The 18,165-nt window shown below is 34.3% G+C and overlaps 4 protein-coding genes across 5 annotated transcripts; 2 read left to right on the top strand and 2 right to left on the bottom strand.

Annotated features, from left to right (window-relative positions):
* The first annotated feature begins 1,519 nt into the window (after positions 1 to 1,519).
* Positions 1,520 to 4,047, top strand: LOC106327043 (transcription factor WER-like). Its single transcript, XM_013765049.1, has 3 exons — positions 1,520 to 1,733; positions 2,102 to 2,231; positions 2,456 to 4,047. The coding sequence occupies exons 1-3, from the start codon at positions 1,589 to 1,591 to the stop codon at positions 2,775 to 2,777; spliced, it is 597 nt and encodes a 198-aa protein (XP_013620503.1). The 5' UTR covers positions 1,520 to 1,588; the 3' UTR covers positions 2,778 to 4,047.
* Positions 3,910 to 7,902, bottom strand: LOC106327042 (beta carbonic anhydrase 2, chloroplastic). 2 transcript variants are annotated; one of them, XM_013765047.1, is made up of 9 exons: positions 7,714 to 7,902; positions 6,515 to 6,590; positions 6,238 to 6,387; positions 6,077 to 6,125; positions 5,869 to 5,985; positions 5,682 to 5,735; positions 5,384 to 5,469; positions 5,111 to 5,216; positions 3,910 to 4,261 (listed from the first exon to the last, which is right to left on the bottom strand). In XM_013765047.1, exons 2-9 carry the CDS (start codon positions 6,565 to 6,567, stop codon positions 4,097 to 4,099), a joined length of 780 nt encoding a protein of 259 aa, XP_013620501.1. In that variant the 5' UTR covers positions 6,568 to 6,590; positions 7,714 to 7,902; the 3' UTR covers positions 3,910 to 4,096. The 2 variants fall into 2 exon arrangements, with proteins under 2 accessions (XP_013620501.1, XP_013620502.1); XM_013765048.1 differs by having other exon boundaries at positions 7,694 to 7,716.
* Positions 7,903 to 10,691: 2,789 nt separating this feature from the next.
* On the bottom strand, positions 10,692 to 11,588 carry LOC106326043. Its single transcript, XM_013764084.1, has one exon. The coding sequence runs from the start codon at positions 11,492 to 11,494 to the stop codon at positions 10,757 to 10,759; it is 738 nt and encodes a 245-aa protein (XP_013619538.1). The 5' UTR covers positions 11,495 to 11,588; the 3' UTR covers positions 10,692 to 10,756.
* A 1,362-nt stretch (positions 11,589 to 12,950) lies between these two features.
* On the top strand, positions 12,951 to 18,165 carry LOC106327535 (serine/threonine-protein kinase BLUS1-like). Its single transcript, XM_013765697.1, has 21 exons — positions 12,951 to 13,285; positions 13,595 to 13,907; positions 14,027 to 14,281; positions 14,464 to 14,588; positions 14,677 to 14,721; positions 14,829 to 14,910; positions 15,008 to 15,076; positions 15,160 to 15,330; positions 15,424 to 15,483; positions 15,602 to 15,670; positions 15,738 to 15,863; positions 15,992 to 16,065; positions 16,238 to 16,435; positions 16,558 to 16,631; positions 16,710 to 16,786; positions 16,942 to 17,058; positions 17,126 to 17,168; positions 17,279 to 17,325; positions 17,428 to 17,489; positions 17,663 to 17,714; positions 17,921 to 18,165. The coding sequence occupies exons 2-21, from the start codon at positions 13,713 to 13,715 to the stop codon at positions 17,960 to 17,962; spliced, it is 1,983 nt and encodes a 660-aa protein (XP_013621151.1). The 5' UTR covers positions 12,951 to 13,285; positions 13,595 to 13,712; the 3' UTR covers positions 17,963 to 18,165.

Genomic DNA, 18,165 nt, shown 5'->3' with positions numbered 1-18,165 from the left:
TATATGTTTATATAAATTTATAGATGGCAATTATTAATTTATGATTTTAATGGGACTATATATTTACATAAAAAATTTCAAAATAGTATTATCTTATTATTTATCGAATAATTTTTATTTTGCACCGATCCAAATTGAGACCGGAAAAATGTACTTATTAATTTTTAGTGTTTATTAATTTATAAAGTTTCTCCTGTAATAAATTAAATAACTATATAGTATATGATAGTGTCAAAACTATTGGCAATTCTAAGTTCAAAAAAAAACTATTGGCAATTATGATGATACAGCCCAAGAATAAATATTTTTTTTGTAAAGACAACTTATAAAATCAATGAATAAAATAGTATTATCTTATTGAGAAAACAAATTCTGAAAATGATTTATCAAAAAAATCAAATTCTGAAAATGTTTTCGAAAGAGTAGTTAACAATAGTTTATTTGCTTACGTACATGAAAATTTGTAAAAATTCATCGGACGACGGACATGTTATCTGACAGAAGAAGTTACTAATAGAACAGTATACGTAATTATAGATATATTGCTGGGGCACAACGATCAAGATATTTTAATGATAAGAGAGGGAGCTTCTATTCTCTATTTTTTTGTTACAATAACACTGTTTTTCTTTATTTCATGAAATCTCCTAATCCCAAGAGAGTCAAATCATCTTCTAGTTAAGTATCTGCCTTAGATTAATTGCTAACTCTCATGCACATACTTATCATACAAAATATTAGTAATTAATTGTGCTGAATACTCTAACCCAAGATTCCCGGACGATGGTCCGAGAGTATCATTGTACAAAATTAAAACTTATCTATTAGATTAGCCATTTCAATCTTTTTTTACCAATGCTAGAGATATTTTTATAAGGATATATGTAATGTATAATTTGTATTTTGACAATGATAAAGGCAAATCACTATGGATCTCACTTTCCAATCGGTTGCAGCAAGAACCACAAGTCCTTGAGTTATATTATAGGTTTTTGTACTCTCAAAACCCTAATCCGTTTCATGAGTTTATTAAACTTGCATCACCATTGATTTTTTTTTTTTATAGAGTCCAAGAAAAAGTGGTGTATTTTTCGGGTTAAAATTCTAACCAAGAAAATTTTGCTTATGATGTACTATTCAATAACCAAGGTTCAAAATATACTTTGATAAACACTAGCCTGACACATGAAACTTCGATGCCGAAAATAGCTCTAAGATCAAAGACGAATCTTTTTAAGCATACACGTGATTTTTGTGTCCCCCTAGACCATCTTAGGCAGTCCATGTTTTCAAACTTTCAGTGGAAAATCTTGATTAACTCATTAAACTAATCCGTATCAGTAATCAACAGCTTGCATCTCAGAAATATGTTAGTATCATCACATGCCAGACACAATCAATACACTATTTAATAAGCCCATATGCCTGTATAATGTGACTAGCTATTATTTACACTCTTTACATAAATATTCCACTAGGTCTAGTAGTACTATTTAATAACTCCATCAAATAACTACTCATACAATCTCTTTACTTTTCTCTTTCTATATATGATCTCTCTCGTCCATCTTCCAAAGAAACAAAAATAATGAGGAAAAAAGTAAGTAGTAGTGGTGAAGAAGGAAACAATGAGTACAAGAAAGGTTTGTGGACTGTAGAAGAAGACAAGATCCTCATGGATTATGTCAAAGCTCATGGCAAAGGTCATTGGAATCGTATAGCCAAAAAGACTGGTCTCTTTTCTATTTCTACTCTCTCGCTCATACTTTTTGTGTGGGGGCAAAAATTGATATCATAGATTTTCTTTTATGAATGGTTTAAAGTTAAGGGTTCTATATATCATGATCATATATGTAGTTTTACCTCTTAACCTATGTTAATATTGTTGCTTATTTATTTAGAATAGTAAGTACGTATATCGCAGTCTAAGCTTGAATCTGGATTACAGTTATATCTAGTGATTTTGGGTAGAAACGATAGATTATGAAGTCAACTCTACTTGATTACATCGTTAAACTGGAATCCATCGTATCTCTATCTTTTTTTTTGCTTTTTAATGGGTGATATTTGGTGCTAACTTATGGGTTACTGTGTAAATTAGGTTTAAAGAGATGTGGAAAGAGTTGTCGATTGAGGTGGATGAATTATCTCAGCCCAAATGTTAAAAGAGGCAATTTCACCGAGCAAGAAGAAGATCTTATCATTAGGCTCCACAAGTTGCTCGGTAATAGGTATATATTATAAATTCACTAATTACATTTACTTCATTAAACTAACTGCTTCAAGAGAAAGAATACAGCTATTTATATCCATGTTCATCACTATAAATAATCGTGATTTTATTCTCGAACTTGCAATGGAGCACGTGTTTTCATTCTCTAAAATTACATAAAACATTTCTAGAAGTATGATTAAAAGTAGAGAACTAAAATATACTTGATTTGTATTTAAATAGGTGGTCCTTGATTGCTAAAAGAGTGCCGGGTCGGACGGATAACCAAGTGAAGAATTATTGGAACACGCATCTGAGTAAGAAACTTGGAAACAAAGATCCAAAAACCAAGCCGAGCAATGGTGATATTGTCCATCAGATCAGTCTCACAAATCCTACTGAAACATTAGAAGAAACAAATATCTCAAATATTAATGATAACAGTGAGATTCAAGAAGATCGTCAAGGAAGTAACTATTTGAGTTCACATTGGGTCCATGATGATGAGTTTGAGCTAAGTTCACTCACCAACATGATGGATTTTATAGACGGACACTGCTTTTGATGTTTTTGTTTTAACTTTGGTTTTCATTTAGTCTTGTTATCTTCATAGCTGATCAAACACTAATACATCAACAATCTTTGATTAAAAGTTGTCAATGTTTTAGTGTATGATTGGCTAAGTCTTTTAATTAGGTTAGCTTTCTTGGGTTATATATATGCGTGAAAACTCTGTGCATCAATATATGTTATGTTTTGTATCTTCCTAAGCAATATATTTGTATTTTCTTGTGTCAAATGTTCATATAATTAAACATGTTAAATATTAGTTCAACTTATAAGCTGAAAGTAAAAGAATAAGGATAATTAATGGCATGTTAGAATTTCTACTTTTGTTTATATAATGAAAGGAAGAAAACAATATGTACTAGCTCGTTTGGTTTCAATGAAGATTCCAATCTAAGATAGTAGTATGTAACAATAATATTTGTGTTTCCCTAGTGTTGATGTTAGTTAAAATAATTCTAATGTACTATGTGAGTGAGAGATTAGACACAATCCTTGATTGCCCTGGCGACCTTAATTTACACAAAAGAAAATTAAGTACTAGTCAGAAATTATATATATTGGTCGAATTTACATTCACACGTCCCTAAAAAATCTATAAATTTCTGTGACAAAACTGCACCCCTTCTTAATTTATGATCTTTGTCTTTTGTTTTAATATGTTCTTTTAAAGCTTGTTCCCCACCCTTCATTTATTTTAAATTATACTGTCATTTAAATAATGCATGATACTATTACATTTTGTATATGAAGCATGGAGTACAAATGTACAATCGAAGTAGAGGGGGTTTGATGATCTACAAGGGGACACGTTGTTAGGTATAATTGAAATGACAAGCTGAAGGTTCCCAAATTTGACCAGATTGATCTTAATTAATGTAATTAATATGGCAGCCACATCTCCATCCTAGACAACAGTTTTAACAATTTTTTAATTCGTGATTTTGTAGAAAAATATACGCAAATTCAATGAAAATAAAAACAGATTTTCATTTTAAAACCTCTAATTTAATTATTCTCTTCATTTAATGAACATTTGATTCTGTCATTTTAAATATTCTATGATTTTGACATTTCACCATGTTATAAATCGAAACCAACTAAATAAAGAACAAAACCAAATAAGCATATAATTAAAAAATTTATATAGAATTCAGAATTCAATTTTATTCATTTTATAAGTCGGGTAGATAGTTGAGAAAATGAAGCTTAACTCAAATAAAGATGCAGTTATTCGAGTAGCCATTAATTTAGATGGGAGATCAAGAGTAGAGAGAAAGGTGATGAAGATGGTGAAGATGATTATGACATATTGGTTCAAATAGGATGAACGGGAGAGAGGCCGAACTGGAGTTCCCAAAGCTCAAAAGCTCCCTTAACAAAGTCATAATAGCCTCCCTTCAAAGCAAGTGTTCCTTTGACAACACCTTCTCTCACAAATGGGTATGTTAATAGGTTTGCTAGTGACACATTCACTGCCTCCTACAACATTCAACTTACTTTTATTAGAAACCATTGTGATATCAATTTTATTTTTTGTTGTAAAAAAGTGATATCAATAATGACATTCGACAGAATTATGTCGATAGCCGTTAGGCCCGTTACCTTCTTCTTTCTTTTTGGAACCTAAATCACATTTTCTGAACAAAATTTATACTACATGATAATATAAACACCCAATTTTCTGAAAACAAGCAAATACAACATTGCATTAAGATTTTGTACATGGAACTATATATGGTGGTTACCGCCTAACGTTTCTTTTTTTTTTTTTGAATTATACACAGTTTCCCCAAAAGCTTCCCAGGCCCAAAGGACTAATCTGTGTCGCTGCGGCCCGAATGTTAAATTTCGCAGTGGCCGGGAATGTTATACCGCCTAACGTTTCAAACTGAATATTTTCTTGTGTAAATTTTTCATTATTCGATGAGTTAACACAAACGAAAGATTTCAGTTTATATACATTTTTTAAAAGATTCATGTTCAAATGTTTTACTGTTTCAGCCTAAATGATCAAAGACGGTTATGTCGTTCTGACTAGCTATTTTTGTTTAGTTTATAAAAATCAAAGATATTGAAACTGTATATAAATATAGCATATCGAAAGATTAATTAACTTCGATATGTCTCATGTGCTAAAGACTATTAACAAAGCAAATACAGTTTTGATCAAATAACAAAAATAACTATATGACTGATATTAAAAGGAGTCATGAGTTGCCAAAAAAAATAAACGAGTTAATATAATCTGATCTGTTGTCTAGTATTATAAGATTTTCATATTCTAACGACTAATAAGATAACAAATGAATAAATGGAAAATAAACATACCCTTTCACATCGGCCACATTGGTCTTCAAATGCTGAACTTTCAGCTTCTGCCAAAACTTTTGACTTTGCTGGCAAACAAATTTTGACCCAATCCTCTATGAAATCACTGCAATTTCAGTAAACATATCGTCGTAATAACTAACAAGAAACATAACTTTCATCTGATTCATTTGTTTTGTTAATTAGAAAATGTTATCAAACTTAAAACATACTTATATACAAAGCTGATATATATATATATAATTCATAAAAGAAAAAAAAAACATCTATTACGTGGAGTTGTTTCCGTCAAGAGCAAATGACATAAGTCCCTTGATGCCACCACATGCACTGTGACCTATTATCACAATGTTCTCGACCTACATTCATAAATGATTAAATTCCAATAAACTTCAGTTTATACGTATTTATTTGAATACACATGTACAAAAAACGGCCCAGCCCGTCATTGGACGGGCCCGTTACATATCGCCACAGCTTGCTTTTTTACATATGTATATGCATTTACAATACAGTTTTCTCATGATACCAATAATTTTCAGAACAATATAATATATATATAGAGAGATACCTTAAGGTGCAAGACAGCGTATTCAATGGCCGCTCCAACTCCTGCATATTTGACCTGCAATTATATTTAAGATAAAAAGCCATGCCATGCCTTCATAAGCCAAAGACCCGTTCTTGAATAACTAGTGACTGATAAGTGATAACCAATAAAAGTATTTTTTGGTAAGGTCTTTTGTATAAAGTATTACCTGATCATAAGGAGGAACCATGTTAGCAATGTTACGAACCACGAAGGCATCTCCAGGATGGAAATTTAGCACGTGCGATGGGCACACACGTGAGTCCGAACAAGCAAACACCATGTACTGCACCATTTCATAGTATATGAGTATATACTATTATCTAACAAATACATACAACCAACAATTTATTTGTTTTTCTTCTTCATTTTTTCACCTTTGGGCTCTGACCTTTGGCGAGCTCACCGTACAAAGCAGGGTTCGTACTGGAAAAAGTTAAGATACAGTATAATTAAGTTTCAAATTATGACATGGTTATTAGTGTTACTAAAACGAAAATATTGATAAGAAAGAAGAACAAGAAGAGAGATTCATTACTCGTATTTCTCCTTCTTGAAGGTGACGAAGCCTTGCTTAATTCGTTCCACAGGATCGAATGGTTTGCCGTCCGATGACGAGACTTTCTTAAGCTCAGCCGTGATCTGCTCCACCTTGGCCGCAGCCACCGTCTTCAGGTCATCCTTCTCACTGCTCGTAACACGGAAATATTATGAACTCTAGGCTAATGTACAATATCTATTTTCCTGATCTTCCTTTTGATCAGAAAACAACTTTATAAAACCATCATTTTACAATATCTTTAACATCTACTTACATGACAAGCTTCTTGAGAGCTTCGAGGGCGTCTTCGTATGATTGGCTTCCCATGTCTTCTTAGTTTTTCGCTGATACTGTCAGTCATTGATCCAAACAACTTATACATATATATAACAAAGTCTCTTACCAGAAACAAAAGTCATTTTCTTTTACCTTATCTAAAAAGTAATTAACCAAATTAGAATTTGAGAAAAGAAGAAAAAGGTGGATGCAATCTCTTTTATATATAAATAAAGGATATTAACTTTTCTATTTAGGTGGTGAATCAAAAGAAAATTAAACTTTAGGAGGATGTATCAAAACTACAATTCAATTTTATCTATATTTCCACATTATTATTACAAACACTCATTTCCTGAACAATTTATTTATAGAACTACTAAAACCTTTAAAATATCCAATAGTACCAGAACAAAAATTCTCGAAAATATTTGGAAAAGTGTATAAACATTTTTCAACTGACTTAAGCCTTTTCCCAAAAATACACATGTACTTCATCCGTTTCATTTTACTTGTCGTTCTAGACTTGATAAAAAAGCTCACACAAAAAAAGTGGCCGACGGACGGGATCTCGTTGTATTAACTATTAATAATTATCAAAGATTTTTTTGGCAATAAAAAAGACTATCAAAGATTTAAAGATAACTACAACACAACAGTTCTTTTATAGACACCCATTCAAAAACACTAAACCAAAGTATATTACAACAAGCATCGGAAATATGGTAATTTATACCAGTAACTTCATCATAAATGAAGTAGAATACGGTCTAACATTATCGATTATATAATTAGCAAACGATAATAAAAAGTGTTCAAATTTGAATGGTTAAGTGTTTTTGGAAGTAAGGATGTGATGGACGGATAGTGGGAATGTAGTTTCTCCATTTTAATGAATAGGTTTGCTTTAAGATTATGAGTTTTTTTAAAAAAAAATAAACAATCTCGTTACATCACGTTAAAGAGAAAACAATGCACGGATTGTTTATACTTATTCAGAAAGAAAAAAAAAAAGAAAAAGAAACACGAGTATGTTCCAACAATTTTGGAAGTTTGGCGAAATCACTTTACACGTAGATTCACACTAGCTAACCTCTGTCTTACGTGATTGGCCAACAAATTAACAAGCATGTATACAACAAACAGAAACCGAATGAATGTATAATATGTACAGAACTGAATATGTATATACTGTACCCAGTCGGTGGTGAATATGCTGATGCAGGAACCGGAAGAGGAAGAGGAGGGACAGGCGATGAGGGAGGGATGAAGAGAATAAGGGTATTTATAATACACAGACCAAGAAGTTATAGTACAACCGTAAAGATTATAGGAAGTGTAAATAGGTAACTAATGTGTGGATGTATTTGAGTCTTTTGAGATATCAATTTAAACGAAAGAAGATGGGCCTTTGGGGTTTCAAGATCTCATGGATAATGAAAGCGAAACGTGAGGTGTCTTTCTTTTCTTGTGGTGGATAAGGACTACTTCTCTCATAATCTTTTCTCTAAGATTTTTTTGTAAATAATCCTTTCCAGTTTTGATAGTGATTGTCCAATTTTTTTTGTTATGGCGATTATGGTAGAATGTCAAAGATATACAAAGGTTTTTGAGCCAAACAAATACTTTAAATTGTTACATCAAATCAGTACCTTATACTAACTTTTGAAAGTTACAAAAGGATTTGAAAAAGATAACTGTAATTGTTGAGTTATAGTAAGTCTGATGTCAAAAATAATATATACAAACCATTTCACTGTTAGCACAAGAGAGTGCCTCTAGATTAGTATGCCTCATAACATTCCACAATTTTACCTTTAGATGTAAAAAAAACATTCAACAATACATTACTCAAATGCTGTTATTTCAACTAGTTAGAAGAAATCTATTTTATCGTAGCATCACTAAGTTCGAGTTATCTCACAATTGTTTTTTGGTCAACTTTATCTCACAATTGTTTTATAGCGGCTAAAGTTGTTATCAACATTTGGTTTTAACCCTACGGAATGTGAAGAAAGGATAATAAAAAACAAGTGGTGGAGATGAAGAAAGGATTGATGGCTGTGGGTTAAATCGAGGATAAGATCTTAGCACCAAAATAAGAGGCTCCCCTTCTATATTTCATTTTCTTGATATCCTTATCTAAATAAACACCATCGCTTTCTGTTTATATCTATCTTACCTGTGTGTGGCTTTTAAAGCAGATGATGAGAGAATCTTCTGTGATTCTGATGAGCCATTAAGAGAAACTGAAACCCAAAAAGTACCAAGTTTACGTAGCATGGAACATGTAGAGCTTGTTAACAGCATGAATTAGATATGAGAACAAAACATCTTTGTACAAATTGCTACCAAACATGAACTTATGCTATCAAGCATATAGGTAAAGGAAGAGATTGCAATATCGAAAGAGGAATTAAAAGAAGAGTACTAAACTAAATCGGATAAAAGAAGAGTACTATACGAACACCCTCTCTCAAGTCTTTTTTTATTATACACGCGCAGCTTTCTCCGTATTTCCGTCTGGTTGATAAATAGATTAAACAAAAACATCGTATACTTGACGAGCTTCTCTTCCTGTACGGATGTGAGAGAGGAGAAATAAAGAATGTGCGAAGGGCTTGTGTTGCTACTTATATGTATGCATGGTGCGGGAGATGAGGAAATTATGTCGACATTTTCATGCAACATGTCAACATTATTTACTTGACATAGAAGGCAGGCCCAGGCGAAGAGTCTTGTCTTTATTTACTTGCTTTGTTGCGGGGAAAACGAACATATGGAACGAATTTCACAAGACGTTATAAGACAAGGGTGTCTTTTTACGTTTGGAAATTGAGAGTGGAAGTGGCGTAACGTAACTTTTTGGCCAACATGAAACTTTCGCTTTTTTTTTTGTCACCTGGATGATATCCTGAGACATTGTATATACAACTGGTCCAAATAAAATAAAAAAGGGGAAGAAATCCAGCTAAGATAAGCCAGGCTACACTAATCATATGATGTTTTATCATAACTTATAAGCCACTGCGTCTGAAGAGTTTGTCAAAAACATCATTCTAAGAAGGAAAACTTCATGAATCATAAGATAACTATCAGCTATTATTCAACTTACATCACAACACAGAAACATAAACGTTCAAACACACCATATGCAGGGTATTTCTAAGGTGGGATATCAAACTTTTACTGAAAAATTCTGTACACTAGCTAGTAGCTAGGTTTCCTCATTAGAATGTCCAAAAGGGTGTGTCTATCTTTATTAACAAAAATCATTAGCTAGCAAAGCATTCGGTGCATATTAAAATGTGTATCTACCTATATATGTACTAAAGAGCAGCACCAATGGTGAAGTTCTAAAAACCAGTATACAAACAATTAAATAATAATATTATAACATAGTAAAAATTTCTGATTAAAGTTAATTTTGTTTGTAAATAATAAGCCATTTAAATCATGACACATAGAAACAAAAGTTTTAGAACGGTTCTTAAAAATACCATGTATAGAACTTTTCCAACATTCTTTCTCCTTGTGTTATTATTTTAATATTTAAAAAATATTAGAACTTTTCCAACATTCTCTCCTTATGTTATTATTTTAATATTTAAAAAATATTAGAACTCTATGTAAAAGCAATCATTGGACATGTTCTAAAGTGCTAGTCAGTAGTATTGGGTTTCTTAGTTTTTTTTTAAAAAAAAAAAAAACTAAAAAGCAAACTAATCGCGGGCCGCCACGTGTCAGTGGGGCCCGCGAACAGTGTAAGAAACTCACTAAGATCGGTTCTTAATTAGTGGTTTTTGTAACCGATTTTTAAGGGTTTTGTGGGGACCCACGCACTAAGAAACCCACTAAATACCCCGGATAATCATGCTCTTATCAATCATGATTTCTAAAGCAAAGCTCAGTGACTCAGTATAGACACGAAGAAAGAGTCCTTACCCAAACCACTGAATCTCTCTCTCCCTGTTAAGTAGCCACGGCCATGCTTAGTTAACCAGTGAAACAAGCATCACATCTATATAATACAGCCTATGTCAGCATCGCAAAACGCGATGTCACCAACCAGCTTGCTTTACATGTCATGCCTTGACATCACAAGAAACCTCTCTTTCCTCGAGAGTCTTTACACGTGGCAAATATAAAGTATATTGGAAACTAAATAGCACCAAAAAGATTTACATGGCCAAAAACAAAAATAAATATTAAAACAAGGAGCTATATGTAAATTTTCTTTTTATGGACGGATCAATCTGCTCCTTCCGGCGAAAACGCCGATCAAATCTTGCCTGTAAGGTAAATAAGTCTTTCTTCTCATATTCACTTCCCCAACGTTCGTAACCTTATGCGACGCCGTTTTAAGCTTCCCTTCGCTGTGGCTTCTTCTCAGAAGAAGATCCTTTAAACTACACCGTTTCGGTTCGCTCGTGGTCGAATCGGCTCCGTCGCTGTGGCTTCTCCTCAGAAAATCCTTGATCCGGCAACGTCTCGAAGACTTACTCTTGGAGGTATCTCCTCTCGCCGGAGATCGGTTCGGAGTCCAGAAACAGTAGTATCTGCTCGGGGAGAGGTCTTCCGGATCGTCAGACTCCGACGATGAATGCGACTGAGACGGCGAAGATAGAGAGTGATCAATGTTCCATCCACCGTAGAAAAGATTCTCCGATGTGACTCGATCGGCGCCGTTTTCTTTCTCCGTCGCCGTTGGGAAGTGGAAGAAGCTCTCTTCACGTAACGGCGACGTTTCGAACTCGAATTCAGATTCGTCGTCGCCGTCAACTTTAACGGAATAGTGGCTCTGTGATTCACGGACAACTCTAACGGCGGTTTCTACGATGTTACCGTCACCCGAGACGTAGAAACTGAAGCTAGGGCTAAACGACACCGTAGAAGAAAAGTCCTGCATTGTTATGAGATCTTCTTCGCTATCTGTTTTAAATTCTCTCTTCTTGACTCTGTTTTGTTCATAACTCATACACTTGGACTTGCTCTTTGTATATATATGTGAATGTGCCTGCCTTATGTATGAATGTATTTGTTTACTTGACCATCAAGAAGTGGCGGCTTTGACAAGGAAACGTGATCTATTTCTTTGTATTTGTTTAAGGTTAATTTATCGTTTCATTGGTATTGTCATCGAATTATTTTAGAAATGTTGCGTCAAGGCTGACGACTATAGGGAATAATGAGATTTCCAAAAGAACATCAGAATTTAATTGCTATAACCAGAAAGACATATGTTACCATCAAAACGTGTGTGTATATAGTTTTACAAAGTTATGTTTGAAAAAATGTGAGAAACAACATTTCAGACTTCTGATTATTAGTTTGGTCGATTTTTATATGGATTGAACTCTTAATAAATCTTGTTTGGTCGTTCAGATGCTAATTAATTTTACTACTTAGAAACTCTCATGTCTTCCTTAAATATTTTCAACTTTTATAAGGATTAAAACCCCAAATTATGCTGCTGCTACATTTTCTTAATAACAATGCTTGAATAAAAAGATTACAATTTCTGAATTACATAACTGGTTTCATTAAATTATCTTGCGTGGAATGTATTCCAATTCACAACTACTTTATAGTTTATACCATATTGTATAAATTTTGTACTTATGTTATGCATTTTTCGTGTTGACCAAATTGGGAACAAAAAACACCAGCATTTATTAATCCACTTGTTAATATTCATCTATTCATACAAACATCATTATTGAACATTACATTGGCATGTTCTCAACACATACAAATCTTTTTATTTATGTATTGAGATCTTTTGTTAACAGATCTGTTTCTCATTTTATAAAAAAAGAATTCTTTCTAGTACATTTTAAGCACTTTTATATACCCATGTAAATATTATATGTTTACTTTAAAGATAAACAACATACACTAGATTGGATATGTCCACATATTTATTATCACATTTAAATATGCTAAGTATATATTAAAACAAAAATTGTATATATATTATAAAAGTATATAATCATTTGAACAATATTCCAGATATTGCTGTCCATGCTAATCTTCCCAATCACATGCGTAGAAAGACAATAAGAAAGCAACTTTAATCAACTTTTTTTGTTTCATTTTTTCAACTGTAATAAAGTTTATTTTGTCAACATCATCTGTGAGTTGTAATAAACCTCTCTAATCTGATAAAAGTAAAACTACTTTCCCCCCGTTTAATGGCATACAACTTTTTACCCAAAAAAGAAAGAAAATGGCATACCACTTGCAAAATAATTTTGTTTACATCTTTCACCAAAATAATCATAATTTTCATTTGATACATAATGAATAATTAAATTTAACAATTCGCCTATCGATTAATCGTGTCTGAGTGGAGTGGATTACTTGCCGGTTCTCATAGTCCAAATTCAACTAAATTTGTGATTTGGTCGGTACACAATTATAACCAGTAAAATCGATTTTATATTTCACACGGTTAAACCGTTTCTCTCAGCTCCTCTCGCTCTCGCTCTCTCGGATTCTTTCTGCTAATCGAAAACCAGACGACAGAAGAAAAAGCGACACAAGAGGAGGAGGGAGAAAACTCGACAACGAAGACGAGAAAGTCAGATTCTCGTGCCGCGAACTCAAATCATTTCGTCTCATTAGCAGATCGATCGCAAATGAACAATATCCGCCGCCGCCTCCGCCGCAATTGACGGCGGTGTCTTTCGTTTGTGCGTAATAGAAGGACGAGCAGCAGCAGGAGAAGAAGTCAGCTTAATAACGTCTCTCTTTGATTTGACTTGAGGTCAGCGTGGTTTCTTCTTCTCCCAGATTTGTTTTTTTTTTTTCGAATTCGTTTTCCGTAATCGTCATCGGAAGATTTTTCAGATTCATCTTCTCTATTCTAATCTCTACATAAGTTTATTCTTCATTTTCTCTAATTCGATTGAGATGATGATGATGATGATGACCAATTGTGTGGTGTAGAAATTCTGAATGCTAACGAATACGTGAACCACGATCTTAGCCATAGGTTTCTGAGTTGCTCTTTCGAATTGCATTCTCGTTGAGCTTGAAACAGCTCTCTAAGTTGCTCAACTGCTCTTTTACGCAGATAAATATTTTGGCATTGTTGATATCTCTGCGTCGAAGAAATGTAAAATGCTTGCGAACTGGAAGGAAACCACACACAGATTGATTGAAACTTAGGGGGTCTCAAAGGTGTATAGTATATGCTTTTAAAGTATATATATATAATTATGGAGTCAGGATCAGAGAAAAAGTTTCCTCTCGATGCAAAAGACTACAAGCTACATGAAGAAATCGGAGATGGTGTTAGTGCCACTGTGTACAGAGCTTTGTGCATACCACTTAACGAGGTTGTTGCCATCAAGGTTCTTGATCTCGAAAAGTGCAACAACGACCTGGTACGTTCTCTAATTCATTCTCATGTTAAAGTTTCACGAGCCTTGAGCTCTACGTGAAGAATATGCAGAGTTTTTGTGTCTGTTAATCTGAATGAATCAGAAACTGAAATATCTTGTAGGATGGGATACGGAGAGAGGTGCAAACAATGAGTCTGATCAACCATCCGAACGTGTTACAAGCTCATTGCTCATTTACCGCTAGGCACCAGCTATGGGTTGTGATGCCATACATGGCTGCAGGATCCTGTCTCCATATAATAAAGTCTTCTTATCAAGATGGATTTGAGGAACCTGTTATCGCTACTTTGCTCCGTGAGACTCTGAGAGCTCTTGTATATCTTCACGCTCATGGACATATCCATAGGGATGTGAAGGTATATTGTTGCTTTGTTTCCCTTTAGTGTAATACTTTTGCTCAATCTTCAAATTGGTAGTATGTTACTTAGATGAATGTTGTTTTGATTTATTAATGAGGGATAAGTATGCGTTATTGTTTGTGCACAAAAAAAAAAGGATGCGTTATTGTTTTTAGTAATACATATGGTTTCCTTTGCAGGCTGGTAACATATTATTGGACTCCAGTGGTACCGTTAAGTTAGCAGACTTTGGAGTATCAGCTTGCATGTTTGATACAGGAGATAGACAACGTTCCAGAAATACATTTGTTGGGACTCCATGCTGGTACTTTTTTCCAACTTTAGTAATGCCATGTTCTGATAGTTTATGTGGATACATCTTGCACTTCTGATTTATGCTTGTTTCTGCATAGGATGGCTCCTGAAGTCATGCAACAACTACATGGATATGATTTCAAGTAAGTTGATACTCTGTAAATTCTAAGCTCTGCATTTACGCTAAACCATTGCTTCCCGACCATATTTACTTAGATGTACCGTCTGATACATTTTTTCCCTGTCACAGAGCAGATGTTTGGTCATTTGGAATAACGGCACTTGAACTGGCTCATGGTCATGCCCCATTTTCCAAGTATCCGCCAATGAAAGTAAAGTTATAATGATGCCATTTTACCTGTATTGATCTTCACTGCTCACTGGTACTCAGTTTGTATATTTTCTATTTCTGGTAATCATCATTGGCAGGTTTTGCTGATGACCTTACAAAATGCACCTCCTGGACTTGACTACGAGAGAGATAAAAGATTTTCAAAAGTGTGTGAGTGATGATAATTATTTTGTATCAATTTAGCTTCTTGTCTTTTCTTTTCATCTTAACGGTTGCTTGGACTAAATAGGCCTTCAAAGAAATGGTGGGTATATGCCTAGTCAAGGACCCAAAGAAGCGTCCAACTTCAGAAAAGCTTTTAAAGCACCCTTTCTTCAAACAAGCACGTGCACCTGATTACATGGCTAAAGCAATTCTTAATGGTCTTCCTCCATTAGGGGAACGCTATAGAACGATAAAGGTATGTGCCCCCATCCCGTAAACTTATTCTGACTCTTGCTGGGGAGGAAAATTGTTGGAAAAGCTTGATTGATATGTGAATTCTTTCTTTCAGTCAAAAGAAGCTGATCTTCTAATGCAAAACAAGTCTGAATACGAAGCACACTTATCACAGGCAAGTCTGTATTCTTTCTGCAAATTCTCTCTAAATGCAAACTTCTTCTGGTAGTCGAATTTGATTGTGTGTTTGAAATTTTTTGACATCTATACTCAGACTTTCTGTTTCTCTGCAGCAAGAATACATTAGGGGAGTAAGCGCTTGGAATTTCAATCTCGAGGACCTAAAGAATCAGGCTGCTCTTGTAAGTTATCAACTTTCTAGTGTAGTTGATTATACAATGCGAGGGACTAATTTTGGCGGTCATGTAGATTTCAGATGATGATAGTTCACATGCGGAAGAGCCTGATTTCAACAGAAAGCAATGTGAAATACAAGATGAATCTGCTATTTCCCCTGAAAGGGCTAGCAGCTCAGAAACAGCTCCTAGTCAGGATGTATTATTCAAAACGATTCTCTTTACTGTTATCAGCCTGCTTTTGGGAATCGAAATCTAGGTTTCTTGAAGTTCGAACTTTTGAACGATGTCAACTCAACATGTCTTTCTTTCTCTTATTATTTTCAGGACGAATTGAACGACATTCATGATTTAGAGAGTTCTTTCGCCTCTTTTCCTAGCAAACCTCTTCAAGCACTCAAGTACATCTTATTCTCTAAATTTATATTAGCTCCTGTAGATATGGATTTTAACCAATCCGATTTGAAAGGCACTAGCACACATGATGTGTTTACATGTTTTCATTGAGTAGTATAGCAATTTGACAAACCTGCTCCATAAATATCCCTTCATTATACATGTGCTATGATGCAGAGGCTGCTTTGATATCGACGAGGACGAGGACAATGAAACTATTGGAACTCAGGCGCACACCACGAAAGAAGAGGATACTGCAGCACAGATCTCTTCTTTACCACGTCATGTAATTTCTGAACAAAAGAAATATTCGAGCGGTTCAATTTTACCAGAAGGCACTTTCTCTCCAAAAAGAACCTCATCCGATGCTGAGAGGTTAGCATCCTCAAAACATTACTTTTTGTGTTTAAACCTATTTTGACATGCTTCATTGGCTTTGAAGCTCTTATTACTGAGTGATGAGTTAATTTTAAAGGCCTCTTGACTTACTTCTGCAGGGATTTTCAACAGCGTAAATATCAAACAGAGCGGAGCTACAGTGGATCATTGTATCGCACTAAGAGAGATACTGGTAATTAACCTCCCATCCGCTCATTAGTTAGTGTACATGTAATTCTTGTAGTCGTCCATTTGAATACCATTTATGCAGTGGACGAGACGTCAGAAGCGCCGTATGTGGAGCACAAGGGACGGTTTAAGGTCACATCAGCTGATTTGAGTCCCAAGGTATATAACAAGTACCGTATTCTATAAACTTCATTTCTGTTGAAGCTATTATAGCCTTTAGACAGAGTGGTAGAAGCATGAAAGAGCAATATATCGATAGTTAGTTTGTCTTTTATGGAAACTGAAGATGTGTTTCGGTTTTGGGGTACAATTAGGGATCTACAAACTCTACATTCACACCGTTTGGTGGTGGTTCAAGCAGCCCGAGCTCCCTCAATGCAACGGCTGTTTCAATCCTCCAGTCGATTTTGCAGCAAAACGCCATGCAACGGGTAAATTTTAAATCATGAGGATTATTACTTTTACAGTCGTTCGTTAGTTAACAACTCGTCATGACAGGAAGAGATTCTGAGACTAATTAAATACGTGGAGCAAACCTCTGGTACTACTATAATCTTCTTCATCTATAGATTGTTTTTTCTGTGGGATCTTATACTTCCTTTTAGTTGAATAATTGAACGAAAGCGTTTTGTTTTTGTCCCCATTTCATAGTCAAGCAATCTGGATCACCCGAGACAAACCTCAATGAGCTATTGCAGGTAAAAGAACAAGAGAGAAAAAAAACACGTTTTCAAAATTTTGCCATCACATCAAATAATATTCATTAACCCGAATTTGATGTCATCATATATATTATGTAGACGCCTCCTGCAACTCTACGGGAGAGAGAACTTCAGACCCAACTCATGCTACTGCAACAAAGGTATATATATATATATATATACATCTCTTTTCCTTTCACCAAAAGACCCTAGTTACTACTAACCATGAAGTTAATTGTAAAATGTCTCAAGGCGATCCTATGTCCAAAACTAAAACGCATCTTAACATAACCATTGAATTACTTGTTTTGTTTTCGTCTTTTTGATGTCACAGCTTCTTGAGCCTAACAGAAGAAGTAAAGAAACACAAGCAGAGGAATGGGCAGGTTTGTCTTCTTGCATTTTCTAGCAAGAATTCCCACATTAAATTATATAATTTAAGATTATGAGTTTATTAACTTCATTCATTCACTATCACTAGCTCTTGGGATAAAACCTTATACATAAATTACAAACTAAATAAATGATGCAACTCTATAAACCTTCACTATCCATGGCGCTAAATGTAAATCTTTGTTCTTGTTATCTGCAGTTAGAGAATCAGCTAAACGTGTTGACACAGAGAAACGATTAAGTCTCGCAAGTCATCGAGACAACAGAACATAAGCGCAGGGAAGAGACGGGAGATTTGTGTTTATATATTTTTACTTGTTGGGTGTAATTTATTTGACACGTTCATATATTATGTGACACAACTACTACAATGTTTGTCTATTGTCCTTGTGCCACCTATGTAGTTTATGATGTGCTATATATATATCACAGCGCTTGCATTAA

Source organism: Brassica oleracea, chromosome C2 (assembly GCF_000695525.1).
Source record: "Brassica oleracea var. oleracea cultivar TO1000 chromosome C2, BOL, whole genome shotgun sequence".
NCBI classification, from domain to species: domain Eukaryota; kingdom Viridiplantae; phylum Streptophyta; class Magnoliopsida; order Brassicales; family Brassicaceae; genus Brassica; species Brassica oleracea.
The sequence above is the reverse complement of the archived record's forward strand: the minus strand, read 5'-3'. Positions and strand labels throughout refer to the sequence as shown.